Below are 18796 nucleotides of genomic sequence, written 5' to 3'. Positions count from 1 at the left end.
TCCCACCCCCAGGTCGACCATTTCACCCTCTCATCACATACCCTAAAATCCCCCTAATCTGTGTTCTCCACTTCTGAGTGACCAAGGAACTGGGAAAAGGCATATAATTGTCCTAAGAAATCTGACTACAAATTCATACTGTGCAGCCTCAACTGTATACTAATTTGATTTGGCAAGTTTTTTATTCATCTCTATTGCATTTTCCATAAGCAGCTCTTCTGAACGCTCCCCAGTTTCTTCAGGTCTCCAAAGCATCCTCCTATGTTCCCAAGAGATGACTTCATCTCCAAACAGACTGAGCGAAGTAGAGGAAATTTACACTCAATTTTCTCCCCCGTCTCTTAAATCCATCACAGTCTTTACTCTTCTCTCCTTCTTCTCACCAAACTCAGGAAAATATGTTCAAACCCGTTTAACAGACATTTATCGAGGACATACTCCAAGCCAAGCTTTCTACAAGACATGTATCTGGCAGAATCAACGACCTCAGGCATTAAACCTGTGACCATACCTAGCAGAGTCTATTGAGGACTACAGGTAGGAAGCAAACACTGAAACAGGTTATTGACTAAAATGAACATAGTAATATCAGTGGAAGGACTCACAAAGTGAGGTGAATAGCCCAAGGCTAACTAACTTCAGCCCCAACACCTGTCATCTTAAATCTAGCCCCGCTCTCCTATTTTCCCTAGTGTCATTCTTTTCTCTACACTTTCTCAGCCTAGAAGTTCACTCAACTGACTTTTATAAGAAACGAATGAAACAGTAAAAGAAAAATAAACTCCGTTCACCTCAACCCACGGACGTGTCAAGCAACCACTCCAACTATTACCATTTTCTTTCATTTCATAGATAGACACCCTTCAATATTAGTTGCTGCCTCTTCCTTTCCTGCTTGTTGTATCCTGGAGTCTGCTGTTCTCTCAAAGGTCACTAATGTGATCATTACTTAATTTTACTTTCCTGTACATGATGTTTTATTCAATGGAGGTGACGATCTTCTGAATAAAAAAAAATATATGTTTCTAAAAAGTATTCAAGTTTTATTTTATTCCTTAATTCATATGACTGATGAGATTTATAAAGTAATAATGCATACGAGCTCTCCAAAATTTATTAGATGGTAAACAAACAATCCATGCTTTCCATTCACTTCAATAAAATTAATAGATTTTAGGAGAAAAACATCAGTAAATACTTTCTTTCCCTGCTAGAATAAGGTCCAACACAGAACACAGGGCTAAGTAAAGCCAGGGTTTCATTTTCTAAGGCAGTGTAATAGACAGGACCACCCCTGTGCGGGCATCTTTTCAGTCAACCATCAAGTTCCAAATGCTGAAGAGTGCAGGTACGATTGTTCATGGAAACCGGATGGATTCACTGCTTCCTTTAGTTATAAGCAATTTTCTTGCCATTTGTCTACAAAACTCCATCAAGGTCTGACTTTTAAAATAGTTGGATGCTAATATGACCATGAGGAAAAAATAGGAAAAGAATGAAATTCTTTTGATTACTGTCAAGTAAATATTTCAGAATCCCCATGGAGTATAGTTAACAACTATCTTGTTAGGAACGGAAATATCTTCCCTAACTTGGCTGAAGCCACTCAGCGTGACTTTCAGGAGAACACAACAAATGGACAGAAATGATCCTGTGGTGGGTCCTCTCCCTGTGACTGAGTGTCAGTGCTAACCTGGCAAGAATCACATCACAGCTGCCAATGGCCTAGGATTCCTAAGCCACCAGGATGACGCCCAGGTGAGGAAGCTCAGGGCTCCTGCTCTGCTCACCCACTGACATTCTTTTTCCTGACCTGCTAAAATCACGGGTTTCCAGACCCTTTCTCTCTTCTTGCTTCTCCCCACAGTGTATATTTTTTCTCTTTGTTGAAAACAATCTAATGTGCCTGGAAACTGCTTCAAGTGCCTATGTGCTACTTGGGATCATTTTAATACTTTTGCAGATGGTTTGCAGCATTTTTTTCTCAAAATGAGCCCTGAACTCTAAATCATTTTGCCATATTTCTACACTGATATATAAAATACACTTGAGATGAATGCAGTCATTTTTCCACTAAAAAACAGAGTTGTTAATTAACGACTGGGAGAGAATGCCAACTCCATTTGTCCACGGCATAATGACTGTTCAATCGACCAGGATAGCCATCTTAACTTGGGTTCCCCCAAAAAGGACCCTGAGGCAAGAACCTGAGTTAGTGTGTGTTACTTGCGACAGTTTATTCGGGAGGTGATCCCAGGGAGCACAAGTTAGGGAGTAAGGAAAACATGGGTGAGGAGAGCCAATAAGGGGAGTGAGTGGTAATGGATCAGCCACTGCTGGGGCTCCATCCCCCTGGGGCTCCATCCCCCTAGGGCATCCTGAGGGGACATGAACAATATGTCACAGCACTGTCCCACAGAGAGAAGGGGAAACTGGACAGGTGTTTTCTGGCTCCAGTCCTTCACTAACGTTGAAGGCTATCCCTGGGAGAGTTCACTTCCAGCATCACTGCCAGCACTTCTAAGCTGCTCTGCACCAGAGGAGGAAGTTCCCACAGGGCTGACCCCGGGGTGGGGGAGAAGGGCAGCAACCCAGCACTCGAGATGGGAAGCATGCATGGGAGATGCCCACCACAGGTAAACTCAGAGGGAGGCCGAGAGCCAAAGAACACCATTTGCGACAGCAGCCCCAGTTCCTTGCTTTTATCAAGCCACCATGTTGCGCTGCCTCACCTTTCAAAAAGTCTCCCTTGATCCCGTTTATCAAATATGATTCACTACCCTCGTCTCCCAGTCTTTAACCCCTTCCTACCACATTTATCAATTATCTCCTGCGATCATCCCCTACTCTAGGCTTTCCACTGACTACAGGATGGACGAGGTTCACATGAGGTCATGGCCCTCACTGATCTGCCCTACCTGCCCAGCCTTATTGGCCACCAACTCTTCCCACTCTCTCCCTTTCACGTTCTCTTCCTCTAACAAACAATGATCATTCTCAGCTTTGAGCCTTTCCCACACAGAATGCCTCAACCCTACCTGCCCTTTGGAAATCCACACTAGGAAGCAGCGACTCCTAAGGAATATGTTCCTTGGCTGTGGCTGGCACTCTTCTCCTGCTCCTCTGAACTATTCTAGTCTTGACAGCAAACAATGCCATTTTAAAGAATGTGCTTAAAGTGAGAGGGCAGGAAACTCTGGCCAAATTCTAAGGTTCCAAGGGGCAGAGACTGAGATCAATGCTCCTTTAAATTCTTCCAACACTCCCTATAGGGCCCACTAGCTAAAGACCACCAGGAACACAACTGTAGTCAATAAATCGAGCTTTCTTCAGCTTGCTACAGCGAGAGAGAGAGAGAGAGAGAGAGAGAGAGAGAGAATGCACCAAAGGGACTGGGTCATCCGAAAAGGAAACTGAAGGAAGCTTATTATAGAACCTGGGTTTGTTCTGGGTGATTCCAAGGAGGTCTTAGGAAAGTGGTGGCCAGATTTGGGCTGGAAGCTGTCAGGAAGTGGGGAAACTTACTGAGTAAGTATCTTGGCAAATTTAACACAGAAGGCAGAGGATGAAAGCAGAGCTGGAGTCATCGTTGGTGAAGCAGCAGCAATCACTCAGGTCAGTCAAAAGAGAGGGATGTTTAATTACTTTTGTGGCTGCAGAGTGTCCCTGTCTCAGTCTTGCTTCAGACATACTGAAGGAGTAGCCTTGTCTGATTATTTATACTCTGCAAGAGGTATTTATGTTCAACTGGGAACACTGCGGCCGAGCTGACAGGGACATTTTTCACTTCTCCAAAGTGACTCAAAAGATACCAGAATGACTTAAATCACTGTTGAATTAATTTCAAATTTGTTCTAAACCTAAATGATAATGCAAACTTTAACTCCTAAGTTATAACTCCACTCCTGGCAGGCACTGCGTACACAGAAGGCAATAAGACATGCTGGCCTTTGACACAGGGCCATGAGGTCGCAGTCCAGGAGGAAAGGCAAACGTCTAGGCTGATACAACACAAGCCTGGAAAGTGCCAAAATGTAAAAATGCATAAGGTACTGACAGCGTAGGGAACTGAGTATAAACTGCATGTAGAGTACAGGTGAAGCTTTCCAGGAAGACATGTCATCTGAGATGGATGTGGAACGATGACTAGGAGTTGACTGGTTGGAAAACGAAAGGTGGAGACGCAGCAGACACAGCAGGTGCAAAGGTATGAAATGGCTTAATGGATTGGGGAACAGAACATGAGTCAATGTGACTGAAAAAAACTTTACTGAAAACTAAAATTTTGCAATGAACTCGAATGAATTTCCAAACCTAGACTATACAGATACTACATTTTGCAGGTGTGGAAAGAGAGAGTGTTACATAACTTGCCTGTGACATAAAAATCGACTCGGCATTGACCTAGGGAGAAAATCCGAGAGGATTAGATTAAAATATGCCCGCTTGATGGTGAAAGCAAAGGAAATAGGGGCATATAGTTTCATCTCAAACATGTATACCCTCAGTGGCTGGAAGTCTTTTTTCCTTTCTTCAGCCTCACTCTGCTGAGTTCATATATATCTCCCAGCTAAGTGAAATAAATCTGGACTCCTTGGTGCTGTAACAGATTTGAGAAAGAGTGAGGACCACCCAAAGAAAGCGAAGGGGCACTTCTGAAACAGTGCAATGCATAAGGAGACTGTAGTTCTGTTAAGTCAACTGAAGGTTGAAGAGGAAGTAAATTTTACCGAAAACTAAATACTCTTATTTATGGATCTCACTCTAAACGTGGAGACAGTGTAGAAACAGAATACAAGTCAATCCAAAATAACATATTTAGGTGTCCTTCCCTTGCGTAAAAGGGGGAATGGAAAAATTTTCAGAAACTTTTCCCGCTAAAATACAAAACTAAAGCTCAATACATGCAAATACAGGCAAATGACTTACTGAGTCTTATTTCTGTTACACCAAGAAAACTCAGGAGTTCAATGATTTCCTGAATGATATTATAATTATTTCTCAGGCCTTGCCAAATGACACACACACATCCATATACATACATAAATATATATGTATGTGTGTATATATGTGTGAGTACATCTATATATTTATATAATTTCCACGCTCTTAATATTGACAATCCAATCTTTAAATAGTTTACTTTGGAAATCCAATGTCTTAAAAGTTCATGCATACTTTTGTACGGTCCTTCAAAAATTAATACATTATTACTACTTAAGGTCAATTCATTTCTTTCTAGTTTTGAAGAGAAATGATCCATGAATTACTGTAAATAAATATTAATAGTGAGAAATGAGCCATTTGGACACTACAGTTAGAGAGAAGCACAAGTAATCTTAAATTTCCAAGTAGAAAAAACAATTTAAAGGTCTTTATTTCATTAGAAAGAAAAGATGAACTACTCACTAGAATAGGTAAATGATGTGAACCAACAAAAGGTAAGGACAAGCAATTCACAGAATAATACAAACAAGTGTTCCATGAACAGATGAAACATGCTTACCTTTTCTGTTAATTAAGGAAGTGTGTGAGACAATGTATTTTTCACTATTTAGGCTGCCTGAAGATGGGAAAGCACAGTGTTGGCAAAGATGGGAGGGAAGAGTTGTTTCCTTTCAAGAAGCCAGTCCCTTCTGGTAGGAGTTCAACAGTCATTGGGAGGACAAGATGGCAATCCTAAAAATTATCAAAGTTGCTCATTGCCTGTGGCCTAGGAACTCTGCTTGTAAGAATTTATGCAACAAAAAAGCCTGTACAAATGGACAAGTAAACCTGACATTCATTGTAGGAAAAAAAAAGAACATAGGCCAAAGTCTATTAAAACAGATGTGTCAAAACACATTACGGTATATCCACACCCCACATACACACAATGGCATTTCATACTGCTACAAAAAAAGAATATCACCATTTATGTGCCTACACAGAAGACATCCTCTTATTTTTTAAGAGGAAAAGTCCAATTGCAAAAATGCTTGTCTGTATAGAAGGAGCCCATTTTCATAAAGTGATAATATATAATTCTGCACAGACCAAATAGCCAAAAACATACATATGCTGTGTTCTCGTTTTATTTTTATTGCTGGCAAGACATATTTGCTTTAGGAGTAATTTCTGGCAACAAGATATAAAGAGAATGTAACTCCTCATTCCTAAAATCTCTCTGATATCTTTTGATAAAAACGTCTGTTAGGGGCTTCCCTGGTGGCGCAGTGGTTGAGAATCCGCCTGCCGATGCAGGGGACACGGGTTCTTGCCCCGGTCCGGGAAGATCCCACATGCCGCAGAGCGGGTGGGCCCGTGAGCCATGGCCGCTGAGCCTGCGCGTCTGGAGCCTGTGCTCCGCAACGGGAGAGGCCACAACAGTGAGAGGCCCACATACCGCCAAAAAAAAAAAGTCTGTTAGTACCAAGGTTTGTATGAAAATGTTGTAATAAGCCACAAACTATGTTTTAGTGCCACAGAAAGACCATTTGAAGAAGTGAGGCTGCCACTATGATGTTGTTTTCCTTAGCTTATGAGAAATGCCACATGGTACTTCGGTCATGTTTGCAACCGCAAAAGTCTTCTTGAAAATAATCTAATTGCTACCGACAGGCCTGACAGACGTCACCGAGTTCTGTCCAGCAGTGCCGTGACTGACAGAGGAAAGCCAGGGAGATGCCACACATGGCTTGGGAAACCATCAAAATCTGGTGCCCATCTCCAGGCCAAGTTAGGAGCATATGGCACCATCGTGGTGTTCAAATATGGTCATAAAACCTTAGCAACTGTCACAGTTATCACAACCACGCATTCCAGAAAGGCGGAATGGAAGACACAGACAGCAGGAACTGGGAGGGCGGCTGGGCCATCCCCCAGCACCGGAGCTACAGGCACAACTTGAAACTTGGGCTGAAACACTCATGGAGAGTAAACACACAGTGCAAGGTGCACAAACTACATAATTCAAACTTGACTGCAAACTAGCTTTTGAAGTGCACAGGCTGGCCCTCTTACCGTGTTTTATCTCTCTTACTGAAATTCCATCGCTTCACCTATGTTGTTACGTACATACGCGCTTTCTTCAGGAGTCACTAATATAGATCAACTATCCCGTTTCCAGTGCTGCAAAAAGAAACCAATTACACAAGGCAAAGGGCTGCATGAAATGGCCTAGTAAGAATCCAGTGCATGGATGGACCTAGAGACTGTCATATTGAGTGAAGGAAGTCAAACAGAGAAAGGCAAATATCATATGATATTGCTTATATGTGGAATCTAAAAAAATGGTACAAATGAACCTATTTACAGAACAGAAATCGAGTCACAGATGTAGAGAAGAAACTTATGCTTCCTAAGGGGGAAAGGAGGGGGTGGATAAATTGGGAGCTTGGCAATGACATATACACACTATTATATATAAAACAGATACTAATAAGGACCTACTGTATGGCACAGGGAGCTCTACTCAATACTCTGTAATGACCTATATGGAAAAAGAAGCTAAAAAAGAGTGGATATATGTACATGTATAACTGATTCACTTTGTTGTACAGCAGACACTAACACAACATTGTAAATCAACTATACTCCAGTAAAAATTTTAAAAATAAAAATAAATTACAAAAAAAATAAAAAAGAATCCAGGGCTGTGCCGAGAGCTGTCTCCCAATACCACACCTGCTCCTCTAAGCTCAGTGTTTCTCAGCCTTGCACTGCTGACATGTTGCATCAAATAATTCTTGTTGTAGGTGGCTGTCCTGTGTGCTGCAGCTTCATCCCTGGCTTCTATCCACCAGAGGCCAGTAGCACCACCTCTCAGATGTGATAACCAAAACTATCTCGGCAGTTCCACGCTGTCCCCTGGGGCATAAAACCATCCCACCTTGAGAACCACTACTCCAGATAATTATTTTATGCAAATCCTAGTAAAACCATTAATGGGTTTTAAAAGAGGAGAAAAGGAAGGAAAAATACTGCAAAAAGCACAAAGAAATAAAAAATCTAGGTTGAAAAAAATTTTAAAGATGGACATCCAGCAAGCTTCTAAAATGTGGGTATAAGGAGTTAGGATTGCATTTCTTCCTAAAGAGATAGTTAAGAAACATATTCTCAACCTGGGTTTCCCTAAATGAACGTGCTGGTGAATCTTCATTCCTTTGGTGACCAAACTCATCATGAGCACCTAGGCTCATGCTTAGGGAGTGGAGGGAATTACCTTGAACTGTGAAATCAAGGTTTATGGCCTAACTCCATCATTTCAAATTCTGTGTATGACACTGAAGAAGTTATACCACCTCTCCAGCAGTTACTCACGTGTATCATAGGGATAATAAGGTCATTCATATAAGGTTATAGTGAAGATTATGAGAGATAACACACCTAGAACAAGGCTTATTACAAGGTAGACAAATAAATATTTTTGCTCTTCCTCCTCATAGGGTTTAACAAGGAAAAAAGAACTGTAGTTAGAAGGGATCCTGGGATAGCAATTTCTTCACTAAAGGCAATGGACTTAAAACATCTGCACCCCAATGTTCACTGCAGCACTATTTACAATAGCCAGGACATGGAAGCAACCTAAATGTCCATCGAAGAAGGAATGGATAAAGAAGATGTGGTACATATATACAATGGAATATTAGCCATTAAAAAGGATGAAATAATGCTATTTGCAGCGACATGGGTGGACCTAGAGATTATCACAGAGTGAAGTCAGTCAGACACAGAAAGACAAATATCACATGATAACACTTACATGTGGAATCAAAAACAAAGGGTACAAATGAACCTATTTACAAAACAGAAATAGAGTCACAGATGCAGAAAACAAACTTAAATTAGGAGATTGGGACTGACACATACACACTACTATATATAAAATAGGTAACTAATAAGGACCTACTGTATAGCACAGGGAACTCTACTCAATACTCTGTAATGACCTATATGGGAATAGAATCTAGAAAAGAGTGGATATATGTTCATGTATAACTGATTCACTTTGCTGTACAGCAGGAACTAACACAACATTGTAAATCAACTCTACTCCAATAAAAATTAATTTAAAAATAATAATAAAAATAAAACATCTGTTCAGGATAAGAAGACAACTGAGGGAAAAGGAGTGCTCCTCAGGAGACAGAGGTCACAAAGAAAGATCATGACTTGGCTCGAGTCACCTTCCGGGGAATAAAAAGGTGTGATTTACCATTTAATCATCCTTCTCACTTTCTTTTTTTTATTTTACAAAACTTTTCACTGGTTCTCAAGAGATTTCATGGTTTTAAACTTATACATTAAGGAGTTATTGCTCATATAACATTATCTTTGCATATAATACACTTTAAAATGCTGATTATAAAGTGTTGTGCCCCATATCTAGGACTACTTTTTTAATAAAGACTCTATTTTCTAGAACCATCTCAGGTTCACAGCAAAACTGATGGAAAGCACAGAGTTCCCATATGCCCCTCGCCACACGCAGGCGCTGCTTCCCCGAACGTCAACATCACATCGACATCAAAACCCATTTTGTGGGTTTTGATGAATGTATGTTTTGATGAATATATAATGACATGTATTTACCATTTTAGATCATACAGTTTAGCTGCCCTAAAAATCCTCTGTGTTCTGCTTATTCATCCTTCCCTCCTCGCAAGCCCCTAGCAAATACTAACCACTAATCTCTTTACTGTCTCCACAATTTTGCCTTTTCTAAAATGTCACATAGTTGGAATCATACAGTATGTCTTATTGGCTTCTTTCAGTTAGTACTACTCATTTTAATACTCATTTAATATTCATTTTAAAATTCCTCAAAGTCTTTTCAAGGCTTGAGAGCTCATCTCTTTTTAGTACTGAATAATATTCCATTGTCTGGCAGTACCACAGTTAATAATATTCCATTGTCTGGCAGTACCACAGTTAATAATATTCCATTGTCTGGCAGTTCCACAGTTAATAATATTCCATTGTCTGGCAGTATCCATTCACCTACGGAAGGACATCTTGGTTGCTTCCAAGTTTGATTATCAATAAAGCTGCTATAAACATCTGTGTGTAGGTTTTTGCATGGATATAAGTTTTCAGCTCATTTGGGGAACTACCAGGGAGTACAACTGCTGTACTGTATAGTAAGATTATGTTTAGTTTTATAAGAAACTACCAGACCATCTTCCAAAGCGGCTGAACCATTTTGTATTTCTACCAGCATTATAATGAGAGTTCCTGTTGCTCCACATCCTCACCAGCATTTGGTGTTGTCAGTGTTTTGGACTGCAGCCATCCTAACAGATGTGTAGTGGTTTAATTTACAATTCCCTAATGACATATAATATTGAGCATCTTTTTTTTGATACTGAGCATCTTTTCATATGCTTATTTGCTATCTGTATATCTTCTTTGGTGAGGTGTATGTTCTGGTCTTTTGCCCGATTTTTAATTGGGTTGTTCATTTCCTAATTTGAGTTCTTTGTACATTTTGGGTAATAGCCGATATATCTTGTGCAAGTATTTTCTCCCAGTCTCTGGTTTGTCTTATTCTTTAAATGCTTTCACTTTTCCACTTACTTTCTAACCTCTCCATTCTACTCCAAATTTGTTTCCTTACTAAGTTAATGAAAAATATCTTTCTAAAAAACCATCAGGTATATCTGCTTATTTCAGGTTTGAGAGGACAGCTGAAAAGCTAAAACCATCTTCCTCTCTGGCCCTGGTACAGGAAAGAGAGAAAAGACTGGAAAGAGCAGCTAGCCTGTGGCAGTTATAAGATGAGCAAGGAAGCTAATCCTTGGGGCCTTCAGAAGGGAAGATAAGGGAACCAGCTAAAGATCAAGAAATGAACCCAAGGGACTTCCCTGGTGGCACAGTGGTTAAAAATCCGCCTGCCAATGCAGGGGACATGGGTTCGAGCCCTGGTCCGGGAAGATCCCAAATGCCACAGAGCAACTAAGCCCATGCACCACAACTAACGAGCCTGCATTCTAGAGCCCGCGAGCCACAACTCCTGAGCCCGCACGTCCCAACTACTAAAGTCTGCATGCCTAGAGCCCGTGCTCCGCAACAAGAGAAGCCGCCGCAATGAGAAGCCCGTGCTCCACAACGAAGAGTAGCCCCCGCTTGCCGCAACTAGGGAAAGCCCGCACACAGCAACGAAGACCCAATGCAGCCCAAAATTTAATTAATTAATTAATTAATTAATTAAACAGAAAGAAAGAAAGAAATGAACCCAAGCTCAGGTCCTGAGTCCTGATAATATGTCACAGAGCATGAGTCATCTCACCCGTGAAATGATGTGTGTGTATGTTGTATGTCAAGAGCACACGTAATCAGAAAGGATCTCATATTTGGATGTTTGGTACTATCTACAAGTGAGGTTATTCACGTAGAAAGAGATATACTGACAAATTGTATATTTAAAATACATATTAATTTTCATAAGCCTTTTATTGTTTAAGTATACTGGAAGCTTCAAGAACTAGAAATACCCCAGGGCTCTATCCTCCTCTGAGACGTCCTAGTTAGATCATGCGCTCTCTAACCAGAGAGACTATTAGTACACTGCATACAACGTTTTCAGCTCTTTGGCTGAATTCCTACTCGTGGCCCCTAATTAGCATTCACCGATTGATGGTGAGTCACATCAATAATATGCAAAAATGTTAAGTACAAAATCTTTCTACCCAGGAGAAATACAAAGGTTCCTGGACAGGTCGTAGAAATTACTATCAAAGATGGAAGGCAAAAAGGCAAGCAAAAACCCCCCAAGCAATTTATAACATATTCTGAGCTTATTTTCCTTTCAAATCCATCTTCAAAGTTGTTTAGCTTAATGACAAATCAGAAAGTCTCTTCCTAAGGAAATAGCACATGAAGGCATGAAATATCAAGTTAAAATTCAGAAGCAGGCATTTTTCTACATGAACACAGCTAGGAGCAGTTTCATGGTGGTGGAGGGGGGGTTGTTGGCTGCACCACGTGGTTTTGGGGATCTTAGTTCCCCAACCAGGGACCAAACCCAGGCCGCAGCAGTGGAAGCACTGAGTCTTAACCACTGGACCACCAGGGAATTCCCCTCATATTTTTTATAACTGTCAGATCTAACTGCCCTGAAAACTGAAGTGTCATCTATACCTGTAAAGACATGCTAAACTTAGCCCATCTTCAAGCCTCTGGAATTCCCAAGGACTGAGGCATTATGAAACTGATTGTTATTACTGACTATAATCAGCTATTCTTGGAAACAGTTGACAAAGGGATGCTACATGAGAGAACACCCTGGAATTAAAAAAAGGCATCAAGAAAGGTATTTTCTCCACCAGGTTGTGGTTGAGAAAAGGCATTAGAGTACAGTAATTTGGATGTGGGGTTCTGACAACAGATAAGAGTTCAAGTCTGTAGTCTGCTACTTACTAACTGTAAAACCCTGAGCAAGTTATTTGACCTTCATGTGCCTTAGATTTTTCACCTGTAAAATGAGACTATCACCACGGGTTGCTCCGATCAGTAAATAAGATTATATATGTAAATATTTAGCAGAGTGCTTGGCCCCAGCAGGTCTCAACAAATGGTAGTAGTCAATACTACTATTGATGTATCAATTACATAACTAAATCCTACTTAAAATAACCACAATCAAAACAGTTCCGGTCTGGAAGACAACCAGGAGGCTGCGTCTTGAGTCTCATTTACACACCCACTAAGAATAGTACCAGAGTTTTACTCATTCAAGGGTCCCATGAGTGACAACCATCAGATCATTTTCCTTAAGTTTCCTTCCAAAATTATTAGTCAATAATTTTCTCAATAGTGAAGGCCACTCCTCTGTGAAGGCTGTGATTCTAAATCTTTTCCCTATACAATACACCTTAGTGATATACATTCCCACCTCTACTCATAGTTCCACTATACCCACGACTGAGTTGAGTTGAGGGACCCATCGCCAACCATAAACTGGTTACAGTGCTAGAAACACAGTGATGAACAAAATGCATGTACTCTTTACCCTTTGAGAAACTAACTGCCTAGAACAGTGTTCTTTGACCTTTCTTTATCACCCATTTTACATCATGACCTAGTAATATATGTGTGTATTTGTTTGTATATACAAACAGTGACATACATGACTAAAGGTTTCATGAAACAATACTCCTACACTCTGATGTTTTCTAATCTAGAAGTGGTTTTTTTACAGGCTGGTTGTGACCCCTAAATTAATTTCTGATACACTAATAGGTCACAACCCACCACTGGAAATACTGTGGTCCGTGTGCTATGCCAGGTCTCCTTTCTGCCCTCTGCCCTTTGAGCAATAAATACCACGTTAAAATCCTTATCTAGTCCAATGTGAACACACGACAAAAGTTTAAGTACACTCAGCAAAACATTTTCCTCTGGAAAAAATAAAGTGAAAAGTCTACAATTTTTCTCATGCTAAGATTTTGTATTAGATATTGCTTGTTCTGATGGAAGACAACCAAAAATAATAAAACTTCATGGAATTCTGATGATCCTCTTGTTTATTCTAGGAGGAAGAGAATGGCCAAACTTGGTGCCAAATGGCCTCCAAAACAGGACACATCAAAGCAACCCAGTCAACACCTTTCATTCCCTCTGTCTTGGGGCATCACTTGCAGACAACAGTTTCTATCACTAAACTCTGCAGGACAACTCTTCCCAGAACAAAAGACAATAAAGCTTCATTAACGCTGACCTTAGTTATTTGGAATTTGGCATAAAACTTTAAACAATTTTTAGCCACATTTTACCTTTGCCAGTCTAAGAAGAAAGAGACTGATGAGCAAATTAAGAGCAAGAAGAAGACTGTAAGAAAAATGTTTACCTTATTTGAGAGAATAAACTCCATCTAACATCACGGAGCATCAGCACAATAATACCAGTGCGATAAATTCTCATTACCAAATCACTTTTATCTGCTTGTTAAGGCAGCTTTGGCAGGACTTGCATTTGACGAAACACTCAAACTTGTTCAAAATATTATTTGTACTTCAGTAAAGCTGCATTTACTTTAAAATAGGCCGTGATTCAGAAAAACTTTCAAAATTTTAATGAGTGCCTGAAGTTATTCTGTTAGTAAGCTCTTACAGTATTATACACCTTAACTTTTTTCTTTTTTTTGGCCACACCATGCAGCTTGTTGATCTCAGTTTCCCAAACAGGGACTGAAACTGGGCCGCAGCAGTGAAAGCCTGGAATCCTAACCACTAGACCACCAGGGAACTCCCAGCACCTTCTTTTTTTTTTTTTTTTTTTTTTTTTTAGTATTTACTTATTTATTTAGCTGCGCCGGGTCTTAGTTGCAGCATGCGGGACCTAGTTCCCTGATCAGGGATCGAACCCAGGCCCCCTGCATTGGAAGCACAGAGTTTTAACCACTGGGCCACCAGGGAAGTCCCCACCTTAATTCGTGAATACTGCTCTCACAGGCACAAACCTCAGGTCTTTCTACGGAAAGCAGAATGTTCTAGTATTCTGACTCCAACAGTTGGAAAGTTTTCTTTTCTTCCACTCAAAATAAATTTATGTTATACAGAAGAAATACTAAGTATTGCTTTATTTTTCTTCATCATGACCCCCATTAAGACAATCCTAGATGTCCCTATTTAAGTGCCATTATACTGAATCTTAAATTCTTAGTTCTTTTTGACTCTAATAAGGATTCGATCTCCCAATAATTTCAAATACTAGGGAATTTTTTTAAAAATTCTATAGTCCCTGAGTTTATACCATAAAATGTGCACTTCCCCAAAATGCCCTGCTTACTAACTGACAATGTTCCTAGTACATTTTTTCCAGTGTATTCTCTATGGTTAAAGGGGAATGGAAGAAAGGGAAAGGGAAGGTGAGAGGGGAGAAGGAAGGGGGAGAAGGGTGGCATGGAAGAGGGGTAGAGGGAGGGGACAAACACCAGACGGTCTTTTACCCAAAATTACATTTCACACAGGCGCTGAACAATGAGGTTATCATCGTTCTAAACTCATTCACATTAACTCATTGCAAAGATGACAGAAACTTAAGATTAGTGAATCCATACAGGTGCAGTTCTTTAGAAACCAAGATGGACATTATCCAAGAGAAGTGACTGACTGCTGAAGGATTCTGGCTGTTTTCCCGCCCCCCCCCAAAGATGAAACGTTTATTTTATTTTTTTTATTTATTTATTTTGCGGTACGCGGGCCTCTCACTGCTGTGGCCTCTCCCGTTGCGGAGCACAGGCTCCGGACGCACAGGCTCAGCGGCCATGGCTCACGGGCCCAGCCGCTCCACGGCATGTGGGATCTTCCCGGACCGGGGCACGAACCCGCGTCCCCTGCATCGGCAGGCGGACTCTCAACCACTGCGCCACCAGGGAAGCCCGAAACGTCTATTTTAACTGGGCACCAGAATATAACCTGATCGCAGGGGCAGATAGGGGAAGACAGCAGAGGAACACTCCAGGAGTAGTTTACCTCCAAACAGTTCTGCCTCTTTTTCAATCGCAGTCATCATCCAGCCATTGCTTTCTGAACGCATGGTCTCCTTAGTGACTAAATCATGATATTTCCATGTCGGATGGTGAGATTTTGTTTCCCAAACTCAACCTTAACAGCCACCAAGGGAACTTGTTAAATATATGGATTCCCAGTCCCACCCCAGACTTACTGAGCCAGAATCTCTAGAGAAGAATCTTAAGTTTCTAAATGATGTCAAATTCGGGCTGTTGGCTTTTTGCCTTTCTGTCAGACAGGATCCTACCAGCACATCAACCAAAGGAGCCATACAGCTGCTCTGATAAAGGATTGAGGACTTAAAAATTACAGTTTGGACACGACTACTAGAAGTTTATTTGAAAAACACAGGACTAATTCCAGTAAGGTAAAGAAGGGGACAGACTATGGTAACAGTAGCCATGAAAAATGTTTGTCTAGGCTCAAATATTCGGCCAATAAGCATCATAAATCTAGGAGGTGAAATACAACACAAACAGATGGCTGCGTCGCCTCTCTGGTACACTAGGGATCATCTGTGTATTCTAAACCTTCACATCACCATGGGATTTAGAATTCAATAATCATCCAAAACATGGCATGAGTCCCTAGATACTTTTCTATTCTTTGGTCTCTTGAATAATAATAGTTCGGAATGAAGAAGTCTTAAAAGAAAGACCACTAACTCTTTCCTCTACAACATTGAGAGATAAGAAAGGGTCAGATGAAAGAGCAAATAATTACCTTCTAAAATTCCCCCTGCCATTTTCATTTTACTTTTACTCAATACGAATTGTAGTCAAACAAACTTCATCTCTGAATTAGACCATTTAGAAAATAATACAGGAATACACATATCGGGGATGTTAGTCAAGATCTGATTATTCAGCAGCTGTGTCTTCAAGTAACAAGGGCAACTCCAGTCAATTCTCAACAGCAATTTCCTCTGAGGAAACCTTTTCATTTTTTTCTTTCTTCCTTGAGCTCCACCTCTCTCTTCTGGCACATTCTGCTCATCATACAGTACTGTGTACATTTACAGCACTTCATAAATAATAAAAAATAAAATGATGTCTGTAGACCTAGGCCTGGAGGGATCAATTCTTAGGCACAATTCCAAAGGTTAACTTTTAACCATGTGGAAATTATGCTAAATGCCCTCAAATGTAGTGCTGAGATATTCTTATTTTCAAAGCAAAGTATATAATCATAATGTGGAATATAGTTGGCGATTCTGAATGGGTTTAATGTGTCAGTGACTGGAAACTAAAACACTATCTTAATCTATCGATCTCCGTATTATCTAACATCTCTAAAGTTGTAACCACATTTTAAACTAAAAAAATGAATCAATTCTCAGTTTCTCCTGATAGTGGGGGAAAAACCGTAGCGTGGATAATGCAAGAGAGTAAGCCATCCAAAATTATCTGGGATTGTTTTAATATTCATGTTTCCTAGGGGGTTTTCTTTAGAGACCGATCAAATTACATTTTTATTAAGCTATTAATGAAGCTCATGTCATTCTTTAAGTAAAAATACCTGACAACAGGGAAAGGCTCCAGTTCATGTTCAAGTTCCAATTTACCCAAGTGGCCAGCCAGGGAGTTTTGTACGGCAGCAAACAACCAAATAGGTAGATAGCCCACTAACAGCAGTTTCTCCTTCTGCATAATGAGTATAAAACATCTCAACACACTGAAGAGTAATTGAGAATATATCCTATAGCACTTAGCAAATGCAAGGTTTCTACAAAGTTGTGGAATTCCACTTGGAAATTCACCGTTTAGCACATAAGCTTCCCTTTCCCTTGCCACTACAGTCACAAATAAGAAAGTAACAAGATCAGTGTTTCAGTAGGAATTCCAGTCCACTGTCGTCCAGTTAACCACACTCATAACAAGAACTTCAAAATAATTTACATTCCATGTGATGAGTAGCTCTAATAAAATGAGATTAAAAGAAGACAATCTGGATGAAAAGAAACAAGAAAATTGACCAATTTTGTGGTGTTTAGTATCATTTAGCAATAAAAGTCATAGGGAGAAGGGGCAGCAAACACAAAACTCAAGAGCAACAACAAAAAAGCTAGACCACAAGAGATAACGCTCAGCTCACACAATCATCGCGTTTTTAATTGCTTGGTGATAGTTTTCCATTATCTCCTAGTGACTACATGCATTTTTAATGAAGTATACACAACAAAGTTTCTTGACACTGAGGTTATCCTTGAAAAAGAAAAGCTATCCATAAAAGTATATACTGGCAGATCATTAGAAAATACTATGTAATTTTGGAAGAAATAAGGGTCCTATATTTCCCTTTCTGACCATCCACACATTAGTGAGTGTCCTCTAGGTTAAAGCAGAGGAAAGGCCAGGCAAGGGAAATGCTCAGCCTAAAAGAGTAATCAAGTGTGTTCTTCACTGCGTAACAGACGGAGAGGAGAAGAAGCAGTCAAAAAAGGAAATCCAAGTTCCTAGCATATTGGAGGGGAAAACAATCAACTGTTAAATCTGGTACATAAACAAGAAGCCTAAAGTGTACGCAGTGGGAGTTTATGTGTTGAAAACACATTATTATATGTGGAGACAGTGACCATGACTCATGGGCACCGAATGAATAGTCATCCTTGACATCGTTAAGTTGCCACAATATCATCTATAATAACATTTCTATTACAACAGAATACTTAAAAATATTATTCTGTTGTTGGATAAAAGGTTGTACATTATTTTTCATTATGATAATCCTCCCCAAATATTGCTATTTAACAAATACTTGGGGACAAATATAATAGGGATAAAGGTTGATTTTTCTCCCCAGGAAACCCGCAGGAATTCCGCAGTCTCCGTTACCAAAAATTTCTGCATCTCTCAGGATTTACCTTTCTTGGATTTGGCGCCAATCTTCAGTTTTGATGGCCAAGCAATCTGCGTATTTGTTTCCTCCATGATCTGTAGCAAAAAATTAAGAGAAAATTATTGATCCAATTAAGAACCTGTACTTACAGATTTTTTTCCCGGAAAAAATTATTTTCAAGTCCTTAGGCTCATGTTGATGCAACAAAATGATCTCCTTTTAAAACAATGCAAAAAAAAAAAAACCTTGGGGGAAGGAAAGAGATGCATTTTTATAAGCCTTTAATCTATTAGAAATATTCACATATATTTTGTTACTCCCAGCGTTCCTCTCTGTGATGCTCCAGAATTCTAACGTAGAGACGAGACCAAAAAGTACATGAACAAGTAATTAACCCAACTTGTTGCCAAACCATCCAAGATGCTTGTGCTGAATAAAGCAATCACCAACAGATTGCAACACAC

The 18796-nt window shown here is 40.1% G+C and overlaps 1 protein-coding gene across 1 annotated transcript in view; it reads right to left on the bottom strand.

The window, feature by feature from the left end:
- The window catches only part of BICC1 (BicC family RNA binding protein 1), a gene marked incomplete at its 5' end in the record, with an annotated part of 124064 nt that extends 105628 nt beyond the window's left edge, over positions 1 to 18436 (bottom strand). The window contains one exon of the mRNA XM_060126941.1: positions 18358 to 18436. Coding sequence (XP_059982924.1) covers positions 18358 to 18436 — 79 coding nt within the window. The remainder of the gene's footprint in view (positions 1 to 18357) is intronic.
- Between the last annotated feature and the right edge of the window lie 360 nt (positions 18437 to 18796).

This window comes from Lagenorhynchus albirostris, chromosome 16, assembly GCF_949774975.1.
Source record: "Lagenorhynchus albirostris chromosome 16, mLagAlb1.1, whole genome shotgun sequence".
Taxonomy (NCBI): Eukaryota; Metazoa; Chordata; class Mammalia; order Artiodactyla; family Delphinidae; genus Lagenorhynchus; species Lagenorhynchus albirostris.
The sequence above is the reverse complement of the archived record's forward strand: the minus strand, read 5'-3'. Positions and strand labels throughout refer to the sequence as shown.